Below are 26,130 nucleotides of genomic sequence, written 5' to 3'. Positions count from 1 at the left end.
TAGCAATGGAGTTTGGACTAGACATGTGTGCTGCATTAATAATGAACAGAGGGAAAATAACAAAAACAGAAGGAATAGAACTGCCCAATGGAAGCAAGATCAAGAACCTGGAAGAGAAAGAACATTACAAATACTTGGGCATTCTCCAGGCTGATAACATCACACACACTGAAGTTAAAAGAAAAATTGGAAGTGAATACATCAGGAGAGTTAGAAAAATCCTCAAGCCCAAACTCAATGGTGGGAACACCATACAAGCCACAAACACCTGGGCTATACCTGTTATCAGATACACTGCAGGAATAATAGACTGGACCCAGGCAGAGCTAGAGACGCTGGATCGTAAGACCAGGAAAATCATGACCATCAATCATGCTCTGCACCCCCGCTGTGATGTCGATAGGCTATACCTCCCTCGCAGCTCAGGTGGAAGAGGAATGCTGCAAGTCCATCAAACAGTAGAGGAGGAGAAAAGAAGCCTTGAAGAATACATCAAGGACAGTGAAGAAGATGCACGTCAAATGGTCAAGAATGAGAAACTATTCAACACCAATGAAAGAAAGCAGGCCTACAAGAAAGAACAAGTCAAGAACCGAGCAGAAAAATGGAAAAACAAGCCCCTGCATGGTCAATGTTTGCACAATATAAGTGGAAAATCAGACATCACCAAGACCTGGCAATGGCTTAAGAATGGCAACTTGAAGAAAGAAACAGAGGGTTTAATACTGGCTGCAAAAGAACAGGCACTAAGGACAAATGCAATAAGAGCAAATGTCGAAAAATCCACCACAAACAGCAAGTGCCGCCTTTGTAAAGAAGCAGATGAAACAGTGGACCACCTGATCAGCTGTTGTAAAAAGATCGCACAGACTGACTCCAAACAAAGGCATGACAAAGTAGCAGGAATGATACACTGGGACATCTGCAAAAAATACAAGCTACCTGTAGCCAAAAATTGGTGGGACCATAAAATTGAAAAAGTTGAAGAAAATGAAGATGTAAAAATATTATGGGACTTCTGACTACAAACAGACAAACATCTGCCACACAATACACCAGATATCACTGTAGTCGAGAAGAAAGAAAAACAAGTCAAAATAATTGACATAGCAATACCAGGGGATAGCAGAATAGAAGAAAAAGAAATAGAAAAAAATAATCAAATACAAAGTTCTACAAATTGAAATTGAAAGGCTGTGGCAGAAAAAGACCAAAATAATCCCAGTGGTAATTGGCGCCCTAGGTGCAGTTCCAAAAGACCTTGAAGAGCACCTCAACACCATAGGGGCCACAGAAATCACCATCAGCCAATTACAAAAAGCAGCTTTACTGGGAACAGCCTACATTCTGCGACGATATCTATAACAACAGCAACAACATTGACAATAAAATTCAGCCATCCCAGGTCCTTGGGAAGGACTCGATGTCTGGATAAAACAAACCAGTCAATAACACCTGTCTGACTGTGTAAACAAGAAATAATAATAATTAATAATAAAGTCAGAAAGTCCCAGTCAGAAATTGAATCACTGCTAAACACTGTCCTTATATTCAGTAGTGATATAGCAACGGAGTTTGGACTAGACAAGTGTGCTGCATTAATAATGAACAGAGGGAAAATAAGAAAAACAGAAGAAATAGAATTGCCCAATGGAAGCGAGATCAAGAACCTGGAAGAGAAAGAACATTACAAATACTTGGGCATTCTCCAGGCTGATAACATCGCACACACTGAAGTTAAAAGAACAATTGGAAGTGAATACATCAGGAGAGTTAGAAAAATCGAGATTTGAGAAGGAGCTGTGTGAAAACGATGAAAAAGTAGTTTCTAAAATGTATAAGCTCTTGCTTTTGGAGGAAACAAGAGATGAAGTGGTTAAAATGACTATGGTAAAATGGGCTCAAGATGTGGGGTATAATATAGAAATGGCAGCCTGGGGAAAATTATGGAAAACTGATTTAAAGTTCACTGCATGTTATGTTTTAAAAGAAAATTATTACAAAATGAGGTATAGGTGGTATTTGACACCTAAAAAACTGGCATTAATGTATTAAAATGTTTCAAACAAATGTTGGAAATGTGGACACTCTGAAGGAACTTTTTTTCATATGTGGTGGACTTGTAGGAAGGCTAAGGCCTTTTGGGACATGATATGTAATGAGTTAAAGAAAATTTTCAAAATGACATTTTCTAAGAAGCCAGAATCCTTCCTGCTGGGAATAACGCAAGGAGTGTTTTTCTACAACCAACTTAACATTCTTCATGTACGCTACACCAGATATAACTGTAGTCGAGAAGAAAGAAAAACAAGTTAAAATAATCGACATAGCAGTCAGTCTTTATTAATACAGCCAATGGCCAGAATTACAAAAATAAAATCATTTAGAATTAACAACTTCATTCCGAATAACACCACAAATATAACAGAATTTAGCAACATTGAGTAAGTTCTCCTCTTTACAATCCTTTAAAATTAAATTTAAATAATCCATTTCAGTTAATCCTGGAAACAGGATAAGTTGAGGTGAAATGTATTTCTTCCTAATGTCACTGTAAAATTGGCAATACAAAAGAACATGAACCGTTGTCTCAACTTCTCCCGATCCGCACAGACAAACACGGCAATGATAAGGAATATTTTGGAATCTCCCCTGCAGCACACCTGTATTCATGGCGTTACAACAGGCCAAAGTTAAAGCCCTACGAAATTTAGGTACTGTAAGAAGAGATACATATCTAGCTGGAGAATAGCTTACAGTTTCAACATTCAGGAAAACACCCCTAGGAATTAGACTCCTGTCAATCTGAGATTCCACATCCAGAATCCTTTCCTTAAGTCTGCCCCTAGCCTCCTCATAAGGCAAACTAAGAATGGCTGCAGGTGAAAATCCATAATACTGCAATCTCGCTTCAATATAGCTTCCAACCAGGCTGAGCAATAAGAATCTTGAAAAATCAATGAGACAATACCAATAGGCCTAAACATCAATTTGAGCCAATAGCTCAAAATGAAAAACCATGCCCAAGCTTCAACCTTAATCAATCCTGCCTCAAGGTGCAGCACTACTCTGGGCACACAACCAGGTACTTGGAAGATGTTTTTCAGAAAGGTCGATTATATTGTCTCAACTTTCTCGAAATTGGAGTATAGCCCCAACTGGACACCATACAGTAGTTGAGCCCTTACCTTTGCATTAAATAGTTTGATGGCTGCTGGAACATACTGAGCACCTTTAGAGCGGAAAAAGGACTAGATCAAATTAGCACTTCTTCTTCCACTCTGGATAACATAATCTCTGTGCAATAGTCGTGATCCAGTAGCAGAAAAAGCAATCCTGAGTTATTTGAATTGTTTCACTTGTTCAAGTTGGACTCCATTAAAGAACCAGCGATGTAAACTAGGGTGCCTTGCAAATACCACAATTTTAGTTTTGGAACAATTAACTTCCAACAGATTCAACTTACAATAATAATCAAGGGCACACATAGCTCTCCTTAAACCCACTTGAGTTCTAGATAGAATTACCACATAATCAGCATAAAGCAAAATGGATAAATGTCTTGTCCCTAACTTAGGAGGATGGTGATGCAGTTGATTCAAGTGAGCAATCAAGGAATTAATATATAGGTTAAACAGCAAGGGAGCCAAGATGCATCCCTGTCTAACTCCTCTAGATACCAGTACTTCCTTAGTAAGATGCCCAGCTCTAGAACAATGCACTCTAATCCGAGAATTATCATGAAGCTTGTGAATGAGGCATAAAAGATGACGATCAATTGTGGATTCAGACAGCTTAGACCATAATTTATCACGTAGGGTCAAATCAAATGCAGCCCTAAAATCGATAAAGGCGGCAAAAAGGGCAGCCTTATGGGCAAGCACATATTTCCCAACAAGATGTTGAAGGATTAAAGCCGGATCCAAAACTGATCGATCTGCTCTAAATCCAAATTGCACATCCGATAGAATGTTTTCTGTGTCGCACCAATCCACCAATTTACCATACAGATGCCTAGCATAGAGTTTAGCAATAGTACTAAGTAAACTAATTGGACGATAGTTCTCTGGGAGTCTCCTATCTCCCTTTTTATAGATAGGAATAATGATTGCTATGCCCCAATCACTCGGAATCTGAGTAGTTTGGTCTATAAAAGTGAATATGGAAGCTAAAACAGGAGACCACCAAGCCATGTTACTCTTAAGTATCTCTGCGGTAATATGGTCAATACCTGGGGCTTTGCCTGATTTCAACTGGGTAATAAGAGCATTAATTTCACTGCATGACACTGGAGGCCAGTCCGATGATGGGGCCGAAGTGTCTGTTGAATGGAAGACTAAATCGTCCTCCTTTTGGAATAAATTCGTGAAATGTTGCTCCCAAACTAATGGGGGAATTACATAATTAAAAAGAATAGTATTGCATCGTAACTGACAGGTAATCAGTCTCCAAAAGACTGCAGAGTTTCTAGCTTTAGCTGCCATAATTAATTGATTCCAGTCAGCCTTAACTGCTTCGCCCTTTTTACACTTTATAAGAAGTTTATAAGCTTTCTTCCTATCCATCACCTCAGCCAATGAGGCAGAGGTCAGAGTAGTTCTGTGGACCAAAAGGGCAGCAGTAAGTTGGTGTTTAGCTTTGTAACACTCCTCATCAAACCACCCATGGGAGCTTTTTGAGATCCCACCAGCTCCCCCAGGCTTTGGCCGAGTAAGAATAGGTTGTAGGGCCTGTATTATTTTGTCATAAGATCTTAAAAAGTCTGGCCCAAGTTCACAACCACCAGATAGTATAACTGAGCGAAGCATATCAATGTTACAAGAAGTCAGTAAGGAGTCCACCCTAGCACCCAAACTATCCGACCATCTCACCCGAGAGGGACAAACCTCCAGATAAGAAGTGGGGGTGCAAATCACATCCAATTTAAGTAAAGTATCAAAATTTAGGAGTAATTCCCCTGGGAGGTGGTCACTCTCACACCGGATGACAATTCTAAAATTTACCAGCTGAGTAAAAAGCAAAGGCGAGATAGCCATATAATCAATTATTGAAAAGCCAGCGCTAGACCAATATGTATATTAGGAGCCCCTGGTGGCGCAGTGGTAAAACTGCTGCCCTGTAACCAGAAGGTTACAAGTTCGATCCTGACCAGGGGCTCAAGGTTGACTCAGCCTTCCATCCTTCCGAGGTCGGTAAAATGAGTACCCAGAAATGTTGGGGGCAATATGCTAAATCATTGTAAACCGTTTAGAGAGCTCCGGCTATAGAGCGGTATATAAATGTAAGTGCTATTGCTATTGCTATATTCAGCCAGATAATCACCGTACATTGCCCCATTAAGAATATGCAAATTTAGTTCGTCAAAAGTTTGTAATAGGCATAGCCCAGCAAAATTTCCCTTGGAGTCCTTAAATTGATGAGTTAACAATGGGTATGGAATTTCCCCATCAAATGAATAAGATTTAAACTTAGCAAATAGTTTTTGATTGTTGTCAGCCAGCCTAGCATTGTAATCACTTGCAATTAACAAATGTGCTTGAGGATACAAACATTGAAGATCTTCAATATATAATTTCAGTTTAGACCATATTGACTTAATGCAAATAAGCCGATTCAAAGGTGGAATGTATACATTAATGAGTAATAGGAGCAAGGCCTTAGATTTAACAAGAAGGGCCATAGCAAACTGGTCACAACTCGGTAGTGAAAGACATTCAAAATTGAGAGCAGTGTTAACTGATAAGCAGAGACAACCAGTTGCTCTGCCTCTATTCATTGGAGGAATAGCTGCAAGTGAAAAGGTAACAAAACTATTCAAATACAGGTCCTCGGTCATCCAAGTTTCCTGCAGAAAAAGAAGGTCAGCATCTGCCAGAAATTTCCGAAATTCCAAATCCAGCAGTTTTGTCCTTAGTCCAGCCACATTCCACGAGAGACATTTGAGAAAATGGCTCTTATAAAGTTGTCAGTCAGAATGCTCAGTTACAATATTAGCATAATCCAAAAATTGCCTATGTTCCATATACGGACCAGTAAAATCAGCAAATGCCTGAAGATCCTCCATCTCAGGCTGAAATGACTGGTCTAGCAAAGAAGGAAGAAGAGCTGGAGAACCAGAATCTTGCAAATTCAGTAGGGCAGGCATAGGAGATAGTGCTGCCTTAGTTTGAATAGCTTCCTGCAAAGGTCGACGGAATGAACCTGAATTTAAGAGTAACATACGTTGATCAAAATGTGGATCTGCAGAGAAAGGCAATACTTGACCCTCCAATACAGGGTCCCTCTTGTCTTGGGATGAACTGTCTAATAGGATTGGCAATTCTGGCAAAGTATCCGATTTAATACAGATCCTCTGACTAGACTCTCCTGCATAACAATTAATTGTTCATCTATTCCAGTGGTGGAAGGAGAAGAATGATCAGAAAAAGAATTGATCTCTGATAAGGTCAAAAGCTAACTACTATTCAATTCATCCAGAGAAATACTAAGATTGTTTCCAGAGTTATTAAGGGACTCGCAGTCCATCTTAGCAGATAAAGTTTGCAATTGATTCATAGCAGAATCAGCCAAAGGGAAAATGTCCTGAACAATATCCTGAGGGAACACAGAGCATTTAACAGCCGGAGTGAGATTCCTATTTGACACTTCAGGAGAGCTCTTCCTTTTAAATGATTTAGAATAAACATCAGCAAAAACTCTTTGAGGTTGAATGTTGTAGATAGCCAAAAAATCATGCATACGTAGAAGAGAAAGTGGAATTAAGGATGACTTGAAAGTAAGGAGAAGCTTAAGAGTATTTGGTCTTCTGGTGGGTTGTATATCATATGACTGGAGATCGATAAAATTAATATGGAATCAAAGAAGTTGTGCAAGAGAACGCTTAATTAAAAACCAACTAGACCATCGGCTTGAGTTCAAACGGTTCAAGAAGATTAAAAGAGAAACTTGCTTCAATTGTAAAACTTTACTAAGACAGCCTATAGGGGCTGCCTTTTCATCGGGAGTCTCCTTGCAATGAGTAGAGGCAAAATTAGAATTAACATTATTAGCCAAATCACCTGAGTTCTCTTGTCTTGACAAATCTTTTGAGATCTTTCAGCAGAATATAAATCAGACTTCATAGTCTCATATTTGGAGGAAGTTGAAACTGAAGATAGTTTATTGAGTGCAACCTTAAGTTCATCAAGCTTAGCAACAATTGATGACATACGCTGAAATAAACAAATAAGCGTCTCTGATGTAAGAAGTGAGAGTTTAAGGCATGGATTACTAGCCGTGCTAGCCAAATGGAAAAGGACTCTTTAGTTGGATCAGACAGATTCTGTGCTTGAGGAGAGTCTGTAAGCAGAAAGGGAGTGGGAGTGGATAAAGATAGAGACAAGGAAGAAGCAAAGCTCTCTAACTCCATCCCCTTTCTGCCTTCCAGCCACGTCTAATTCTCATTCCCCAAGAACTTAAACTCTTGGCATAAAATGATTTCATCATTACCATCACTTTTATGAGCATTCCATTGTTTTGATAAGAAGGTTTCCAATTTAGTCTGAACAAAGGCATGCTTTGGAGATCCAGAATTCAGCCCTTGCTCTCGTGATTTAAATCTAGAAGATTTATTCTTAGCCATAACACCTCGGAGACCAGTCAGGAAATCTCTTTATAGTAGAAAACAATCAAGTAGTCCTTGTTAATTCTCAATGCTCAGTTCTCTTTCTCACGTGGTTTGTCAAGTAGATATTAACTCAAATAGAGTAAAAACAAATTAAAACGAGCCAAACAGCAGCTGCTGTGCTTCAAGCTTTCCTCAAAGGCAGCTAGCCAAGTTGATAAAAAGCGAAATAAACAAAGCTAAAAGATTAAAAGAATAAGCTCACAAAAACGCTCTCCTCCCATCAGCGTCTAATCAGGCTGTCCGACATAGCAATACCAGGGGATAGCAGAATAGAAGAAAAAGAAATAGAAAAAATCACAAAATACAAAGATCTACAAATTGAAATTGAAAGGCTGTGGCAGAAAAAGACCAAAATAATCCCAGTGGTAATTGGCGCCCTAGGTGCAGTTCCAAAAGACCTTGAAGAGCACCTCAACACCATAGGGGCCACAGAAATCACCATCAGCCAATTACAAAAAGCAGCTTTACTGGGAACAGCCTATGTTCTGCGACGATATCTATAACAATTGACAATAAAATTCTGGCATCCCAGGTCCTTGGGAAGGACTTGATGTCTGGATAAAACAAACCAGTCAATAACACCTGACTGTGTAAACAAGAAATTATTATTATTATTATTATCATTATCATCATCATCATCATCATCATCATCATCATTTTAATTAATTGTTATTGGTATTGTTGTTCACTGCCTGGAGTCTTTGGAGGAGGCGGTATATTAGAAATTTTTAATAAATAAATAAATAATATGCAGAATGAAACAAGCTATTTTTACCTGGACTACAGAAGGAGGTAGTAATAGTAATGCATAACAAGAACACTGTCTTCAGTATGGACCTTTCATGCTCTGTGATGTGATCCACCACAAAAGATAGCTGACTGCTGGCTACTTATGCTAAGCAAAAAAGAGGAATAGCTTCATCTGTGGTATAGTGGTTAGAGTGCTGGACTAGGTCGGTGACATCCGAGTTCAAATCCCCATTCAGCCATGAAACTAGCTGGGTGATTCTGGGCCAGTCACTTCTCTCTCAGCCTAACCTACTTCACAGGGTTGTTGTGAAAGAGAAACTCAAGTATGTAGTACACCGCTCTTGGCTCCTTGAAGGAAGAGTGGGATATAAATGTAATAATAATAATAATAAATAATATTGACTAGGTTACTAAGCCATAAATATTTGACTAGTTATTTTTAAAAAATTTAAAAAACCCATCTAGAAGTATATTTCACTTAAGAAGTAGTACAAACTACTGTTATGAATAGTTTTATTTTTCTTTGGAATAAATAACTCTATATGGATCTACAACTCAGTATTACGTGGGAGTATCTTTCTTGAGGACTGGTGAGAAGAACCTCCAGTTTATCCAGAAATTGTACAGGTTCCTTTTTATGGATCTTGTCCATCTATTAGTCCTCCATTGTGTTCGTGACACATACACCGCTGCTTGGAGAGGTCAGAAAACATGATCCTGATAGGCTCATCTGAATTTCTTAAGGGATTTCTAAATGTCTGCCCATACAATTTATAAAGAAATATAGGGACTTGCTGTGCTGATTTCTAATTTTTTCATTTTCCCTCACAAAGAGAACTGATATCCTTAACTAGGATATCAGGTCCAGTCCCAAAACTGCTGCCTCTTTAAGAAGAGTGTGGTTCCCACCACACCATCACAGCACTGATTTAACAACATACATCTGGTAGACTTATATGATCTACACAACTACTAGTTGTATAGAAGCTCTTGTGGATCTTGACCTAGAAAGCCTAAGGAAGCTGGGAAGGCAGGGAACAGGACTGAGTTCCATAAATTGATTTGAACTAATTAGCTACAGTGGAAGGTGTGAGGATAGGCAACCTGAGCTGGTCCATGCATACTCTCTCAGTGAAGCTTGTAAACCCAGAATGGTAGGTAGCAGAAATGATACCAGCTTAAATTCTCCTATTTCCTATTTAAAAAGTAGCAACTTTGCTTAGGAGCTTTCACAACAGGTGATAGTTTGGGGACAGGCAAAGAGAAGCCCAACCTTCAACTCTGACCACTATATGGGCTGCAATTTGAGTCTAGTTTTTCATTTCCCAAGTCATTCAAAATAGGCTAACTTGTACTTAATATTGGCCTATGTCGAGCTGAGAATGGGCAGATTTTTTTTTCTTCCTACATGAAAATTGATTTGAATTTTTTGTGTGTGTTTATTCTGAGAATGTGATTGTATGGCATGTCACAGGATCTAATGATGGCTGCTGGCTTTCAATGGGAATTAGACAAATTTGTGAGGGATGGGTTCTATCCATGCCTATTAACAATGACAACTAAATGACACCTCATGGTTCAGACTCAGTAGTCTATGAAGCTATTCTCAAGACCAGAAGAAATCTGAATCCAGAAGAAGAGACTGAATCCAGATAAGACGGAGGTACTCATTGTGCAGGTTGCAACTCGGGAGATGATTTTGATCTGCCTGTTCTGGATGGGGTCACACTTCCCAAGAAGGAACAGCTGCGCAGTCTGGGTGTGCTCCTGGATCCAAGTCTCTCCTGGTGTCCCAGGTTGAGGCAGTGGCCAGAGGTGCCTTCTATCAGCTTCGGCTGATACGCCAGCTGCATCCCTTTCTTGAGATAAATGACTTCAAAACAGTGGTACATCTGCTGGTAACCTCCAGACTGGATTACTGTAATGCGCTACATGTGGGGCTGTCCTTGTACATAATCAGGAAATTACAGCTGGTTTAGAATGCGGCAGCCAGGCTGGTCTCTGGATCATCTAGGAGAGACCAACTCCTGTATTGAAGGAGTTACACTGGCTGCCGATATGTTTCCGGGCAAAATACAAGGTGTTATAACCTATAAGTCCCTAAACATCTTGGGCCCTGGGTATTTAAGAGAACATCTCCTGATGATCTCACCCATTGAGATCATCAGGAGAGGTCAGTTTGCATTTGCTACCAGCTTGTCTGGTGGCTACTCAGTGATGAGCCTTCTCTGTTGCTGCCCCGAGGCTTTGGAATATGCTCCCTAGTGAAATAAGAGCTTTCCCACCTGTGACAATTTTTTAAAAGTCTTTAAAGATGCATCTGTTCATCCAGGCTTTTAACTGACACTGTTTTGATTGTTTTTAATGTTGTATTAGAATATGGTTTTAAAATTTTTAAATTGTTTTAATTTTCTTGTTTTTGTTTTTAACCAATGTTTTAATGTTTTTATCTTGTTGTAAACCACCCAGAGATGTAAGTTTTGGGTATAAAAATATGTAAAATAAATAAAGTATTAAAATATGTTAAAAATAATAATTAATAAATCGGGCTAAGGGAGCCTAGCCTGATTTCTCCTGGTCGTCTGCTGCTATGGGAGCTGCGTGGCTCCCAGCAGCAAACTACCAAAAGTGCTCCTCCCCTTAAACGAGGTTAGTGGAGTGAGTGCTCCACTAACTCCGTCTGATTGATCGTGTGCTGCTGCAGCATGACTCTGCACCATGGCTAAAACAAGCCTCCAGCCCCAGCGGGGGGGTCTCTCCAGAATGCCCTTTGGACTTGCACAGGGCATCCTGGAACTTCCGGTGGCTGGCTGGCCTCGATCCTTGCTGCCTCTGCTGCCTCCGTGACAGAGCCGGCAATTGTGTGGATACAGCAAAACACTCCTGTATGCATAATATGAGTGAACTCTTCCAGAACACCTCAGCTACAGATTTTTGGCCAAAATAATATTTACTGTACACAGCACCTGATGGTCATTTATACAAATTCTCAGACCAAGATACAGTTGTGACTGCTCTGATAAGAAAATGATCCTGAAAAAATTGGATGGACAAAATTGAAAAAGCTCTGAAACATACACTGGATGAGTCCTCTTGATTTCATTAGAGTTCATTAGACTATGACACAGAAAGTGATTACAGCTGAATTACTAGACACCATGATGCTATAAAGCTAACTGTGCCTTATGTTGCTTTGTAGAAACCTTTTAAGCTAGGGCATGTCTTCCCAGTATGGCGGCTGTTGTTGTTTAGATGGGAAATAAGGAAATCCTTGCTAAAAGGATGTTGTTCAGTCTTGCATGTTGAGATCAGTTGGCCTTCCATATGTAGTATTGGTGCAGCATAGAAGATAAGTGACTGAACTGCAAATCAGAAAGTTCCATCTCACTGGGTGGTGTTAAGCAAACCTTTGTAAGGTTTAGACTCTCATTTGCCATATAGCAATAATGATACTGACTAGCTGTATTGGATTATTCTAGTAAAGATCACCCATGGCGTGGTCTGTAGATATATAATAAATTAACTTTGATAAAACTAGGCAGGTCTAGGTCTGGATAGGTGACCACTAGGAACCCCAGCTAAGACTCTTTGAATTCTATAATGGAAGAAATGTAGGACTGAAATGCAATAAATAAAATAAGGTGATACATGGGATGGGCTTTGCTATTTGAAAGCTCTGTGCATATTATTAATAGCATTTTCTTCCTGCTGTTCTTCCTATCAGTAATACAATGAGTACAGGTTGAGAATGGGCATTTTGGAAATTAGATTCTGACATTAGCATATTTTGTCCCAGTGTTGAAGTGTTCTTATGTATATTTGTCCTTTAACTGATTTGTTTGGATGAAATTTAGTAAAAATAAGGGCCACTACTATTACTTACTACCATTACTTATACTATATATTGTTTTTTTAAAACGTTCTCAAAGCAGAATACATATATTACTAGCTGACCCAGTGCAGAGCATCTGTGTCCCTAGTTCTCCCTGTATCCACCACCACCACAACTGATCCAGCTCCCTGCCCGTCTTCATTTTGTCTCCATCCCATCAGCCATTCTCCCCCACATCCCTTTGGTCAGTTCATTCTCCCCCCCACCCATACACATTCCTTCGGCCGGCACGTTCTCTCCCACCCCCCACCATGCCCCCTCAGCCGGCGCATTCTCTCCCACCCCCCACCACGGCCCCTCGGCCGGTGCGTTCTTCTCCCCTCTATCAAGCACCCTCGGCCGCTCCGTTCTTCTCCCCCCCCCCATGTCACTTCAGCTGGTTTGTTCTTGCCCCGATCCCTCCAGCCCTGGTTTCGCTGCCTGTGCCTGGTCAGCCATCTTCCTTGCAAGAAGGCAGGTGGTTGGAGCCTACATGTGCTTTCCCACTGGCTTGCCACCTCCTCCTCAACCTCCCTTCCTCCTCAGCAGGCTGGCTCGGAGAGAGGCTCCCCCTGCTGTGCTCTGCTGTGTTCTCCCCTGCCAGGAAATCACGTAAGATGTTCCATGTACCATGGGATTTGCTACATATGTCATAAGGCTTTTAAATATAAGGATAAATATAAAGATAGCCATTAATCGGTGACCACCTTGAATTGTTACCCAAAGTAGCACTTCCCACGTGATGAGACATTTTAAATGTAATTTCTCATTTGATGATCAAGCTATTTTCATAGCCATTGTCCCCTGCTAACTTGGGAAAAGAGGCACCTTTTAGCATGATGATTCTCTTTATTTAGCAGGGGGAGAGTAACTGGCCCTAGCCACTCCCAGCAACAGTACTTCCAGTGACTGTTGCTGGTGTCTATCTTATGTTTCTTTTTGGATTGTGAGCCCTTTGGGGGCAGGGGCCCATCTTATTTATTTATTATTTCTCTGTGTAAACCGCCCTGAGCCATTTTTGGATGGGAGGTATAGAAATCAAATCAAATCAAATCAAATCAATCAATCAATAAAATTTTTCACTATGCATTGCAAGCATCCAAAAAGGGAAGTGGCACAGTGAAAATGCCATGGTTCATGAGAGTGGCTGTCACATACTGATAAAAATCAATATCTTCTTGTCAGGCAAAGGACCCAAATATAGAAATCCTGAACAAGTGAAACCCAAGAGACTGGGAAAACCTGTAGTACTATTTAGGCAACAGGCCAAGATGTAATGTGAATGGTTCCACCAAAAGAATAAGTACTGAGTAAGAGACATGTAGGAAAGCCTAAACTTTGATTAGGAAGTACAGATTTGTGACTTATTTTTGGCCAGGGGGAGGGCATTTATTGAGTGTCACCCAAAACCCTGAGTCCTTTAAGCTCATTTCTAGACCTGAGCCAATGAGCTTTGCAGTCAACTTTAGTAGAAAGCAGCCATTTCCAGTTGCAACACACACAAGATGGGGAAGTTATGAAGGGTGACCAGTCACACACTGAAAAGGATGAAAATACTGAAGCTCCCTAGAGCCAGGAGACATATAGTACTAATAAAGGTAGAAAAAGAAAAGAATTACACTTCCAGTTTTACTTTTAATGTTGCCATGTGTGTGAAAAGACATAATGGAGAATGAGGGGGGCCACTTTACTCCTAAATTTCTATGGGGCCTTGTCCTATTCTTTGCATTGGTTGCCCGGTACATTCACTTGGAAATAGGAAGTCTTAGTTTTACTTGGTAGTTTTACCAAGCCTGTGATCCAAGGATGCCCTGCATGGAAAACTCTATGGCAAAGGGAGCCCAAATCCTCAGGGCAGGCCACAGAGCAGTGGTACATGCTTTGCATGCCAAAGGCCTCATGAGCTCTCTCAGACATATCTAGAAATGAGATGGAAATGAGATGTCTGAAACCCTGTAAAGTCTCTGCCAGGCCACTCAGTGTAGGCACTACTGAGTTAGATGGACAAAGAGTTTGACTAATTATAAGCAGAGGCGATCTTACCCCTGGATTTGGGGGGCAAAGTCCAGGGCCTCCATACCTCCTGGGGCTCTCCTAATTCCTTTTGGTCTGTCCCGGGTGGTGTGGTCACATTAAAAATGTGTTAAAAATACTGTTTGTGGAGGTGAGCCTCCAAAGGCCTTTAGGTCCAGGCTCCAAAATTACCTACGTGCACCGCTGGCTATACATGTTTGTATATTATCCCATTTTTCTGAACCATTTTCTGAGCCTCACAACAGCTCATCACATGAGAACCTCTTAGCTACATGGAGGAATTAATCACGAGTCCCTTTTGTTTTAATGTGTTCAGCTTGTCCTAAACTAGTTTAGATGCCAGTAGACAGTTTAAGAGATATTCTATTTTTCCTGTTATCTCCAAAGTGCTTGCATTGCCTTTTAGATAAAAAGTTTTCAGTCACTGCATACTAGTTTTTAGTGGCTGAATTCTGACTAACTTATTCAGTAAATGTCCTATTGAAATTAAATGTCCTGTAGTGTAACTCCTGACTAGCTATGTAACTATTGAGTTGCATAGTCTGGATGTCATCCTATATTTTAAATGTCACTGGCTGACATCCTGACTAAATTTTTCAGTACAACTACTCAGGGAATAGTCTAAAGAACTACTACACTCCAGAAAGACTTCCCCTAGTAAATCAAGCAGGATGTCTCTTCATTGTAGACTATTAGGAATTTTATCTACTTAATAATGCTTGTGTGCTCTTTATCCCTTCTCTGACACCAGACTTAAAATTTCTTTTGAGCTCCTACTGTGACCATGTGTTTCAGTGTTCATGTTGCCTACTGTGATAGGAAGCCAGTGGTGTTTCTTCCTCCATAATGAGCGTGTTTCTGAAGCCAGACTTTATCTGTTAAACTTAAAATGCTATGTAGAAGTCCGTAGTTCTTTTGGACAGTATTTGTTAGGCTCATGCAAAGCAAGGAGCTGACTCTCCCTAGTATCCTGGAGACTTAACGATATCGGCATCAGGATTTCCTGCAACATCACTCAGTGCAGTGGCTGAAAAATGGAGTTTGGTTATAGGAGCATCCGACTCCAGCCTGCAGTGTAACATAGCAGCACAGTATAACATAGCTTTAGGTGCATCTGTTCTGCTTCACCTCTGCATAACTAGCTTTTATTTATACCCTTAAAATGCATACGAATTGTGAAAACCAATATCTTGGAGTACTGATGTGAAGCAGAATTCTCTTCTAGAACAGCTTTCTATTAAGTGGCCTGGTAACATTGATGTGTATAACTCTTGCCTTTTGAAAATTGTTAAGACTGGTGGTAAATGGGTGAGAAATACAATTTTCCTCACTCACAGACCTCTTTTGCTCTACAAGGAGCTCGAACAGAACCAGTTCTAAGCTTGTGAATACTGTAATGTATTAAATAACTTGGAAAATAAAAAAGCATTATATCTGTAACTGGTAGAAAAAGTGACTGTCAAGGCATATTTTCTTGCTTTCTCATCTCTTAAAAAGTTCTAACAGTGCCTTTTGGAGACTTAATGTTCTTAGTACTTTACATTTTTAAAAATCTAAAAATGCAGTGTGTGTGGGTGGCGAGGGAGTTTTCTGTGGGGTTTTCACCTTTCCTTGTAGCAGTGACTGGCTTGCCTAAAACTCTGGAATGGGACCAGTCTCTCCTCTCCAATTCTCTTTGAATATTCTGTGTTCGGTACACTGCCAATTGGATAATGTAAACCTGGATAGTCTTATTAGTCTTAAGGGATTGGTCTGAAGCCCTGTGGTGGACATTCACAATGTGATGCTACAAAGCGCACTGGCTCTCGACTCCACGTCTTCAAAGTCCCAAGTGCCATGCACAGTGCTCCACATGCGTATGTCATCTTAATTATTTTTCAGGTTATAGATTGTAAATAGCCACCTAATGGTGCAGCGGGGAAATGACTTGACTAGCAAGCCAGAGATTGCCAATTCGAATCCCCGCTGGTATGTTTCCCAGACTATGGGAAATACCTATATCGCACAGCAGCGATGTAGGAAGATGCTGAAAGGCATCATCTCAGACTGCGTGGGAGACAGCAATGGCAAGCCGCTCCTATATTCTACCAAAGACAACCACAGGGTTCTGTGGTCACCAGGAGTCGACACCGACTCAATGGCACATTTTACCTCTACTTTATAGATTGTAAGTAGGAAGCTATATGCATGGAGATATGTGTTGAAAAAGGGATTTTGAATTCAGGATTGTGAAGGGTAGGACTTCCACACACACCATTCCCAACATGGTCATTTCTGTACTTCAGGAGTGTCTGAATAGGCTTCTGAGTACTGCATTATGTAGCCTGCCTGCTTCAATGCATTCCTGCCCAACACATGGCATGGGGAGGTGAGTATTAACTTTCACCAGCTGTATAATTCTAATAACAGTTAATTGCATAGGAGCATATTTTCTTCAAATAGGTGGAACGATCTAAAAATAAACCAATATTTTGCCTCTAGGAGGCCACAGATGGATGCTGTATTGAAAGCTTAAAGAGTTGCATTTGCAAACTGACTTTGACTGGAATAGGGTTTAACTTCCACGTTGCTGAAGATTGTACAATCCGTGCAATAAAATATTCATGCTAAGAATAAAATTGTAAGACCATAATCCAACATAAAGTTAAACACATTGAAGCCCGTTGATTTCAATGTGCATAAGCACACTTATTGTCTGTATTGGACTGTAGCTGTAATTTCTTTCCTTTTAACAGAAGCAGTTATCACTGAAATATACATTTTGCAACATCTGTTTTCTGAATAATAGTGAATTTTATTCTGATTCTCCTGGAACTTGGATTAGTGCTAGCCAGAATATTTCCATAGAGGCGACCTGATACTCAACGGTTCTCCGAGTTATTTCATTTCTAAAATTATGTTCCAGCAAAAATGTAGCCAACATTACAAGATATCTCTCTTTTTGTACTTTAGGGAACAGCCTTGGAGAACTGGAAGATGAAAGCTCCTATTCCTCACTTAATCCTCTTGTATGCTACTCTCGTTCAGAGTTTGAAGGTTGTGACCAAAAGGGGCTCAGGTAAGAAGTCTTTCTTCTTTTTCTCCTGTTATAGTTTTCTATATAAAGTGCAGTTTGGATTTGGAAATGTGTTGTAATAATTTGTAATATTTCTTTCTGGACAGATGTTAAAAAGGTCTTTGTAAATGGACCATATCTAGCTGAGTAGCTTGTATAGGCACAGCAGCTATGATTCCATAGAGATGTATAGCCTCCAGATTAATGATGAGAAGCTACGCGTGTGACCCACTTTCTGAAACAATGTCACTGTGCTCTGTGGTGTTTTGCTATTTTGGAAAATGAAGTTAGGAGTTGCTATTTCTTGCACCCAACTGAATCATGACTGGTGCTACTGTACTGAAATTTTGCAGTAGAACATCTTCAAGGTAAAAACTGGACTTTTGAGATAAAAGCCCACTGTAATCTTTCATATGGGTAAAAGTGGCTTTTTAGTACATACTTTTTTCTTCCATGTGCCATCCCAGCTACTCAGGGATCTTGTGGTGAACATGATGGTTTCATGGTCCCATGTAGCCAATCCTATCAGTCCGTTCAAGAATGTCACTTTGGGCAATCAAAGCCTTCTATTTACTTCAGTCTGCATTGGGGAAGAAGGTGTATAATTGTCCAATGCGGTGAGGCAGTTGGAATGTCTTCCTGTTCTGCTGTGTTATACTGACAGCTGTGTTGCCCACTGGCATTGCACAGCAAAATGTTCTTTCTGAAACAGCTCTAGGTGATGGGGATTCCTGTTCATCTTCTGCTGTAACAATGAAACTATACATGACTGGATGGGATGAAGGATCATTGTCTCAGTTGTCTTTTGCAAAAGGAATATCTTCTTTCAACACACAATTCATAAACACATTTGCACCCTTTTGTGAAGGAATGAGAAAAATCAAAGAAGACCTGCTTCTTGCAGGAAGAAAAGAAACTGAAACTGAAAGGTCCCCCATTTCAGTTCAACAGCCAGTAAGCTGGCTTTTGTCAGAAAGTTACCCAAGCTTGGAATACTAAAGAGATCAGGGCCACTTTTAGTCAAATGAACAGGATATGTTGTTTGAAAGACAGGTGAATATTCTTTGAATTGCCAAAAGATAATTGTTGTGGTGGTCTACCTGACACTGAATAGAGTGTCTTCCCTTTTGTTACAGAGAAGATCACAGCATAATTTACTGCAGATCATATGGAATGATGTTCCTAGCTACTACAACCTTATGACTTTGACTACTTGGAATGTATTTGATTTAATAACTAGTTGTGGGGAAAGAGGAAAGAAGAGCTGGTCACCAGTATATGGGCTTAAAACTGGCCACATTTAATTAAATGAACCATAAGGTTTCATATGAGGGTAGTGTAGTGGGTAGAGTCCCCAACAAGAAGTTCAGTTATCCCTTGACTGGGGACTGGCCAGCTGTAACCCACTGTAAATACCCTCTCTCACTTTTGCCTATAGTCTGAGGCAATACAAAATGTAGTCGCTCCCCTTTTCCAGTGCAAGTAATCAGGTGAAGGTAGCAGCTGCATGGCATTGCTGTGTGTGATCCCTTAGACCAGAGTTTCTCAAGGGCTTTCCAGTGCCCCATGTGAACCACTGCCTTACAAATCTTGCTTTGGGAAGAACACAGGCACCCATTTCACGCCTTATTATCCTTTCTACACTGGCTGACGTGTCAAGAGAAGGGGTCAGCCAAAAAGTCCTATTCTCCCGCAGAAGTGACTCAGTAAACAGTCTTAATGTTGTGAAGATACAGTGACCATTCCTTATTCAAGGTGTATCCCATTCCCCTGAACAAATGAGCTTCCTTGCTTCTTATGCCTAGCTGCCAAATGACAGCCCCAACCTGCCAGCTCATCTTGCTGGCACTTCTTTTGCTGCATCTACAGGTAGCACATGACCATTATCAACCCTTCTACCTGAAGCAGGCCAGGGCTGGGACACCACATCCTGCCATAATATTGTATATTCCTTCTCCTGTAGTAGTGAAAGATCCAGTGAGGCCTTTGGATTCACCATATTGAATCCAAATTAGGCCCATAAAAGAATTGTAGGCTGGATGAATACCATTGATCAGTGACGGAATGGCCAGTATCTGGGTCTGCATCATTCCCATGACATCATTCCCTGCCAACCAGTTATCCTACATTCTTTTGTTCCATTTTCCAGACAAGAGCAAGGGTGTGGTGCTAGTACTATTACAAATTAATTTACTGTAGGCCATATAAAATGATATGCCTATGTACAACTTATGACAGAGGAGTGATGACTTGGAATGGATTCCAATTTGTATCTGCTGAAATAACCCATTTGTGTTTTGTTTGGTTAAATTCCTAGCTATTGAAGTGGCTTGTAATTTTTAAACTATGCAAAATGTTCTAATATCAAGTGTTTCATATCATGCCTGAGTATTGCTGAAATGTCTGTTACATAAAAATCCACAGCATCCCTTTGTTCTAATGAAATGCAAACATCTGTTTCTAAAAAAGATATATTATTCAGTATATTTATAATCAACTTTCGTTATTGGGGATGCTTTTTTCTCATATCAGTTTTATTTTTGTGGTTATTATTTTGATATCAATTTTTCCAGATATTTGGCTAAATAAAAATAGATTAAATTCCAATTTGAACAAAAAGAAAAGTTTAATGAAAATAATTACATTTGTACTCCTTCTGAGTGAATACAGTGTGCTTAATGGTTAGTATCATTAGAGAAGAATATATACTGAAGAAAAAGAATATAAACTGAAAACGCATAAATTATTCAAGAAACTGCAGTTGAACATGTCACAGAAGACATAGAAGAATTAAGTAGGGTAAAAACAAATGGTCTACCTTGATTTGGGGTTATAACACTTTACTGTTTGTACATGGGTTTTACTTTTTAAGCAGAACCTTCTCAGTGTCGTGGTTTTGGAAGCACTCCATCATAAATGGACAGTGAGTTTGGATTTGTCAAGACATGCAACATCAAAAAGTTCATTAATGTGGATTCACCATGTTTGTCGTCCCCCGTCCCCGCCGGTATAGTGGTTGCAAATTTTCATACAGCTTGTTTGTTTCACCACAAATCTTTCCTAGCTGTTATGAAGAGGAAGGCATTTATAATACACTTTGATATGAGTATGTGAGAGAATTGTACATGGTGATCTTTTCAAAACATGTGGCTGTACCTCATGCTTGTGTTGCATGTGTTAGTTATTCCTCAGTTCTTGTCTAAAATCAGTGGTGACTTGCCCTCATTCTAATGCAGCCCTTCAACATACACCTATTATTAAAATTTGGATTTTTTTTTAGATTTAAAAAATTCAAATGCATGTCTGTGAAATATAAGTCAGTTCAGCAGTTGTTCTAGTTGACAGTGGATGATGTCCCATTTAAATTGAAGGGGAGATTTTCTATTTATATTAGTGATTGTGCCTTGAGAGCCAGGGTTTGTGTTATTCATGATGTATTAAAGTGGGTTGCAAGGGTGTAATGCTGGGTATGAGTATATAAGTTTAGGAAATTCGCTCTCATGTATAAACTGTAATCCTTACCAAAGCAATCTCCTTACTTTTTGAAACAGAATTTCCGTAACATTCAGAGTTCCTGATATTTATTCACATAATGACATCATTAAAAGAAGAGATGTTACAAACCTTTGCTCTGTTTCAGGCTTAATTTTACATCTTTTTTTCTTTAACCATTCACATTGGGATCTTGTTTGTGACACAGTATTTTAAGCTGTTGTTTTTAAAAAGTCTTCATTGTTTTTAATTGGTCTTCATTTTTTCATAATTACTTTGTGTGCTTCAAGACATGTAAGAAGATGAGCAAGCAACTCAGTCTGTTTGCAAATGCAAACTTGTAATGAAGGAGCTTTATGTGACCGCTGTGCAGATAAAGCTCTCGTATAAAATTCAGATGGATGGGAAAAGGCAAAGCCTATTGTTATTTTCATGTGATGTGCAAAATGATCAATTTGCACATGTTAATGACAAAACGAACTGAATTTATTTTTGTACAACATATTTGTAACAGATTATTGTATTATGTAGCATCCTAGTTTAAAATGTTTTATACTTCTTTATCTGACATACAAATTGGGAGAAGACAGCAAAAGCAAGAAGGAAACTTTGAAGTATCTGAATGATTGAATGAAAGGCAGAGATCTATGCTACCTTGAAATTTATCCAGTTTATAATTGAAAGTGAAATCTTGAAATTTGTTCCAGTTTATTTTGAATTATGGGCAGTGGTATAACATAGGTCCATTTTAGTGGAAAACCTAGTTTTGCTATTAGTAATGTTGCCTTTTGGGAGTAATTAGGAAAAATAATGTGATTGCTTTCTTGATAATACATGGTCTGCACAGTAGCTAATAGGAAAGTTGCTGATATTTTTGATAGCTTGAGTTTTCCTTCAGGTCCATCTGCACCCTCATCCCAATTGAGGTTCTGAAATCATGTTCTATAATTCTTGTAATTATTTTAGATTTTTCCAGAATTTAACATGGATAGCTCACTTTAGCAAATTATTTTATTCAAAAATGGAAACTTGCACAAGGCTCTAATCATCATTACTTAACTAATGCCCATTGTAGTCAGCCATTCAGTCATTCTTCCCTGAATATACAGTTTCCTTTCCTTCATTTTCACCTATAGTCTGATGCGACTGTATACTTATCCCATGCCTCTTCTTCCCACCAAATTTTTAAATTTGTGTTGTTATTTGTGTTCAAATATATGTGGTCAATATAAAGGATAAATAAAAGAACAATAATATTTAGGTACTTAGAAATTCTTGTGACAAAACATCCATATGGTAGGCATTGTGGGCTCTCAAACTAGCACTTTCAGCTTCAGAAGTAACTTCCTTGCCCAGTTAAGGTATAAGGTCATACATGTGTTCACTGGGAGATGGATTAGTCTTGTCAGTGTCTTATCAGAGCTTATCAGTTACATCTCATCAGTGACGCCCATGACCTTCCCGGCTGATTACTCATCATCTTACTCAAACTATAAGATTCCAGTCAGACCCAGATCTTTATCTGAGTAATGGTCTTTCTGGATATCCATTTTTATGCTTTTTAGTTCATTTTCTAATTTCTATAAATTACCTCTGGAAAGGTAATTTATACATTTTTGTAAGTAACTAAATACAGTAAGTGAAGTTTTTTTAAAAAACAAATCATTCTACATTTACATCACAATCTTGAAGGGGCAAAATGTTATATCATACCAGTTCTTGTATCAGTACTTTATTAATCATTTACTGAAATAATTTTTATTTCCATTTTTTTAATAAGATACTTGACCAACATTAAAATTGTTTTTAGTTTGGTTCAGACTTGGATATCTTTGCAATACTCAGAAGGCAATTAAAATGCACATTGTTTTCTCAGTGTTTTGATTCTTCACCTTGGGATTAATGGAGATTTCTTCAGAAGATCAGACAAGAACTGATGGAAAATATAGGGCAATGTGATGTTTCAGTGTGTCTTTCTTTTTTCACCCCTCTTTAATAAAAGCAAAGTTCCTTTAAACAATTCAAAGCACACACTTTGTTTATATGAAGACATAAAGCTTTGCTTTCTGCTTATCCGTTGGCATAATAGGCTTCTTTTGAAAAGATGAAACAAAAAAAATTAGACATGTTCTGTAGATTATTCAGCATTCAACCTCAATATTATAGAGCCTGCTTTCCATCCTATTTTATTCTTCTAACCTAATGAAATATTTAGGAAGAGAGGGAAATCTGTGCAACAAATCTGTAGCTTCAAAAATGAGATTTTTGGGCAACATTTTTCACAGTATATTTATAGGCTCATTAATAGCTTTTGCTCAATTTTGAGAACAAAGTCCCTATAACGCATTTTCTGAAACATCATTACCCTATGTATTGTGAGGTGTACACATTGGCTTCCATCCATTTTAATGTAAGTAGCTATTTTGCAGATTGGCAGCTCTCATGTGTTGGAGTTTTATGTATGCCTCAGAAATCCCATGCCTACAATAATTAAGGAAATAACATGTGTGTATCTTTTCACACTATCCTCGCCCGCCCCATTGCTATTAACTGAAGAAATTCCTAAACATTGAGAGTTGTGGCTATGTTGAATTTAAAATGTTTTTAAATTTAAATTAAATTTAAAATGAAATTGAATTTAAAATGTCATTTCAAAGTGAAAGTTTTACAGGTCCACTGAATAAATTTGTATTTTATGGCAAATGGTGTTTAGTACTGAATGTAGTCACCTTAAGTGGCACAGTGGGGAAATGCTTGACTAACAAGAAGAAGGTTGCTGGTTCAAATCCCTGCTGGTGCTATATCAGGCAGCAGTGATATAGGAAGATGCTGAAAGGCATCATCTCATACTGCGTGGGAGGAGGCAATGGTAAACCCTTCCTGTATTCTACCAAAGACAACCACAGGGCTCTGTGGGTGCCATGAGTCAAAATCAACTTGACGGCACACTTTACTTTACTTTACTGAATATGAATGCATATAGTTTTCTTGTTTTGAAGGCCCTTTAAAGTAATTTGTGTATTTGATTTTAAAGATGTATCTTTAAAGAAAATTCTTGAGTTCAGTACTGAACAGATTTTTTTAAAATCTCCTCAGAACATTTCAGCTCTTTTTTACAAGTTGAGGTGTTTTGCTTTTTTAAGTCAATGGGAAGGTAAAGTGTAATATCATCATGAATGCTTAAAACTCTTCACGAGAAATTTAAATTTGTGAAGACTCTCTGCCAGTCCTCCTACCTTGTAACTCAATAGGCTCATTCACATTATTAGTATTAGAATAGGAGAAATCTACTACCCTAGTTTGAGAACTGCATGTGCTCCTGTTTTTTGGCTTGTGTATGAGTTAAAAAGGTAGGAGATGCTGACAGTGATGGCATGCTAAGCAACTGCAGGCTCAGAGGGCTTTTCCTTCTACCTTGTTAAAGACCTGAGTACAGCTGCTAGGAGAGAGCCCTCTGCAGGGGCGTAGCAAGATTGGAGGGGGCCCAGAGACAAGATTTTAAAATGGGCCCCTCGCTGATATACACACACAAACACACTTGACAATATATAGTGCACTCACACTCACATCCCCATTATGAATACGGTGAATATCTAGTTCAAATGGAATCTAGTTTTTTTACTCTCAGCTCCGGCCGATCTCCAAGAGACTCAACATAATTCACAGGGGGTGCAACATGGGTGGGTGGGGAGTCATGTGATGTGCCTCTGGGGGGCCCCTCGAGGCAGTGGGGCCCCAAGATGACTTCCTCCCCTTGCCTAATGGTAGTTACGCCCCTGGCCCTCTGATTTTGTTTTAAACTCATGAGTAGAAAATGAAAGCATGTACACATCTCAAAGCCTTCTCCTACCCTAATAATAATCATGTGAATGCGCCTATTGTCTTCTGGAGTTAGTGGCCAACATCCAAACTAACGCAGTGCTGGTGCTTCTAATGCAGTTCTGGTCCTGGAGGGAAGAGCTGATATTCACCAATCTCCCCTTCACTCTGAAGCTGCTCTGACTTCCAAAACTATGTCCTTGAGGGCTGATCAGCACTGAAGGATCTTGAACCACACCTTATGTTGGTACTGAAGCAAAAGAGACATAGCTACAAGGAACTCATTGACATCTTGCTCACCTCCTGGAAGTGATGAGTAGGGATGTGCACGGAACCGGGCGGGGGAAGTTTGAAGGTGGAGGGTTGACTTTAAGGGTGGAAGAGGGTTCACTTACCCCCTCCCTCTGCTCTTCCCCTGCTGGCACTCCATTGCAAACCGGTCTGGTGGAGCAGCAGTATACCTCCCTGCCTCTCCGTCTGCTCCTCTGACTGGAAGTGAGAGGAAATACCTAGTGTGTGTGTGTGCACGATGCACTCGCTCTCTCGCATGTCAAACATGTGCATGACATGCTCGATATGCGCACACACACCAGGTACTTCCACTTAGACATGATAGAGCTCTATAAAATCATGCACAGTGTGGAGAAAGTGGATAGAAAGAAATTCTTTTCCTCTTGCATAACACTAGAACCAGGGGTCATCCCATGAAATTGATTGTCAGGAAATTTAGGACAAACAAATGGAAGGAGAGGTCTATCATCGGCTACTAGTTGGAGGGCTATAGGCCACCTCCAGCATCAAAGGCAGGATGTCTCTGAGTACCAGTTGCAGGGGAGTAACAGCAGGACAGAGGGCATGTTCTCAACTTCTGCCTGTAGGCTTCCAGCAGCATATGTTGGGCCACTGTGTGAAACAGGATGCTAGATGGGCCTTGGGCCTGGGCTAACTAGATGGGCCTTGGGCCTGGGCTGTTCTTATGTTTTAATGTACTTCCAGTCTGAGGAGCAGACGGGTAAGCAGGCAGGTAGTCTAAGCCCAAGTATTTGCTTGAGTTACACTCATTCACCTGTACACTTTAGCTCTATGCTTTCCCAACCTGTACACCTTTCTTTAACTGTATGCTGTTGTCTGTTTATGAGACTTTTACATTCTATAATCTGCATATATTGTTTTGCTTGACTCCTGCCCTGACATTGGTTGCTGTGTGGACTGTTGTCCTAGCATTCATATACTGATAACACTGTTAAGCACAATACTTTTAAAGGCACTTGAAAATGTAGCTTGAAAAATTGCAAATTTACCTGTGGTTTGGTGCGTGTTCTGATCCTTGAGTATTATCTTTCAGGATCAGGCTTTTCTAAACAGATTATAGAAAAATTATGAGAGGTGGGTCAGCATGGAGGATATAGGATGAAATAGCTTCATAGTCAGGATCCAAGTCAG

At 39.6% G+C, this 26,130-nt stretch overlaps 1 protein-coding gene across 8 annotated transcripts in view; it reads left to right on the top strand.

Moving 5' to 3' along the window:
• The window catches only part of IL1RAPL1 (interleukin 1 receptor accessory protein like 1), a 1,164,933-nt gene that overhangs the window by 171,469 nt on the left and 967,334 nt on the right, over nt 1-26,130 (top strand). For 6 of the 8 annotated variants that reach the window (XM_053311513.1, XM_053311511.1, XM_053311510.1 and 3 more), the window contains one exon: nt 17,274-17,379. In XM_053311513.1, coding sequence (XP_053167488.1) covers nt 17,298-17,379 — 82 coding nt within the window. In that variant the 5' untranslated portion in view covers nt 17,274-17,297. Of the gene's footprint in view, nt 1-9,441; nt 9,571-17,273; nt 17,380-26,130 lie in introns of those variants that run through there. The other 2 variants (XM_053311516.1, XM_053311508.1) reach the window with 1 other exon arrangement.

The sequence above is a fragment of the Hemicordylus capensis genome, chromosome 3, assembly GCF_027244095.1.
Source record: "Hemicordylus capensis ecotype Gifberg chromosome 3, rHemCap1.1.pri, whole genome shotgun sequence".
NCBI classification, from domain to species: Eukaryota; Metazoa; Chordata; class Lepidosauria; order Squamata; family Cordylidae; genus Hemicordylus; species Hemicordylus capensis.
This window is presented reverse-complemented; position numbering and strand designations above follow the sequence as displayed.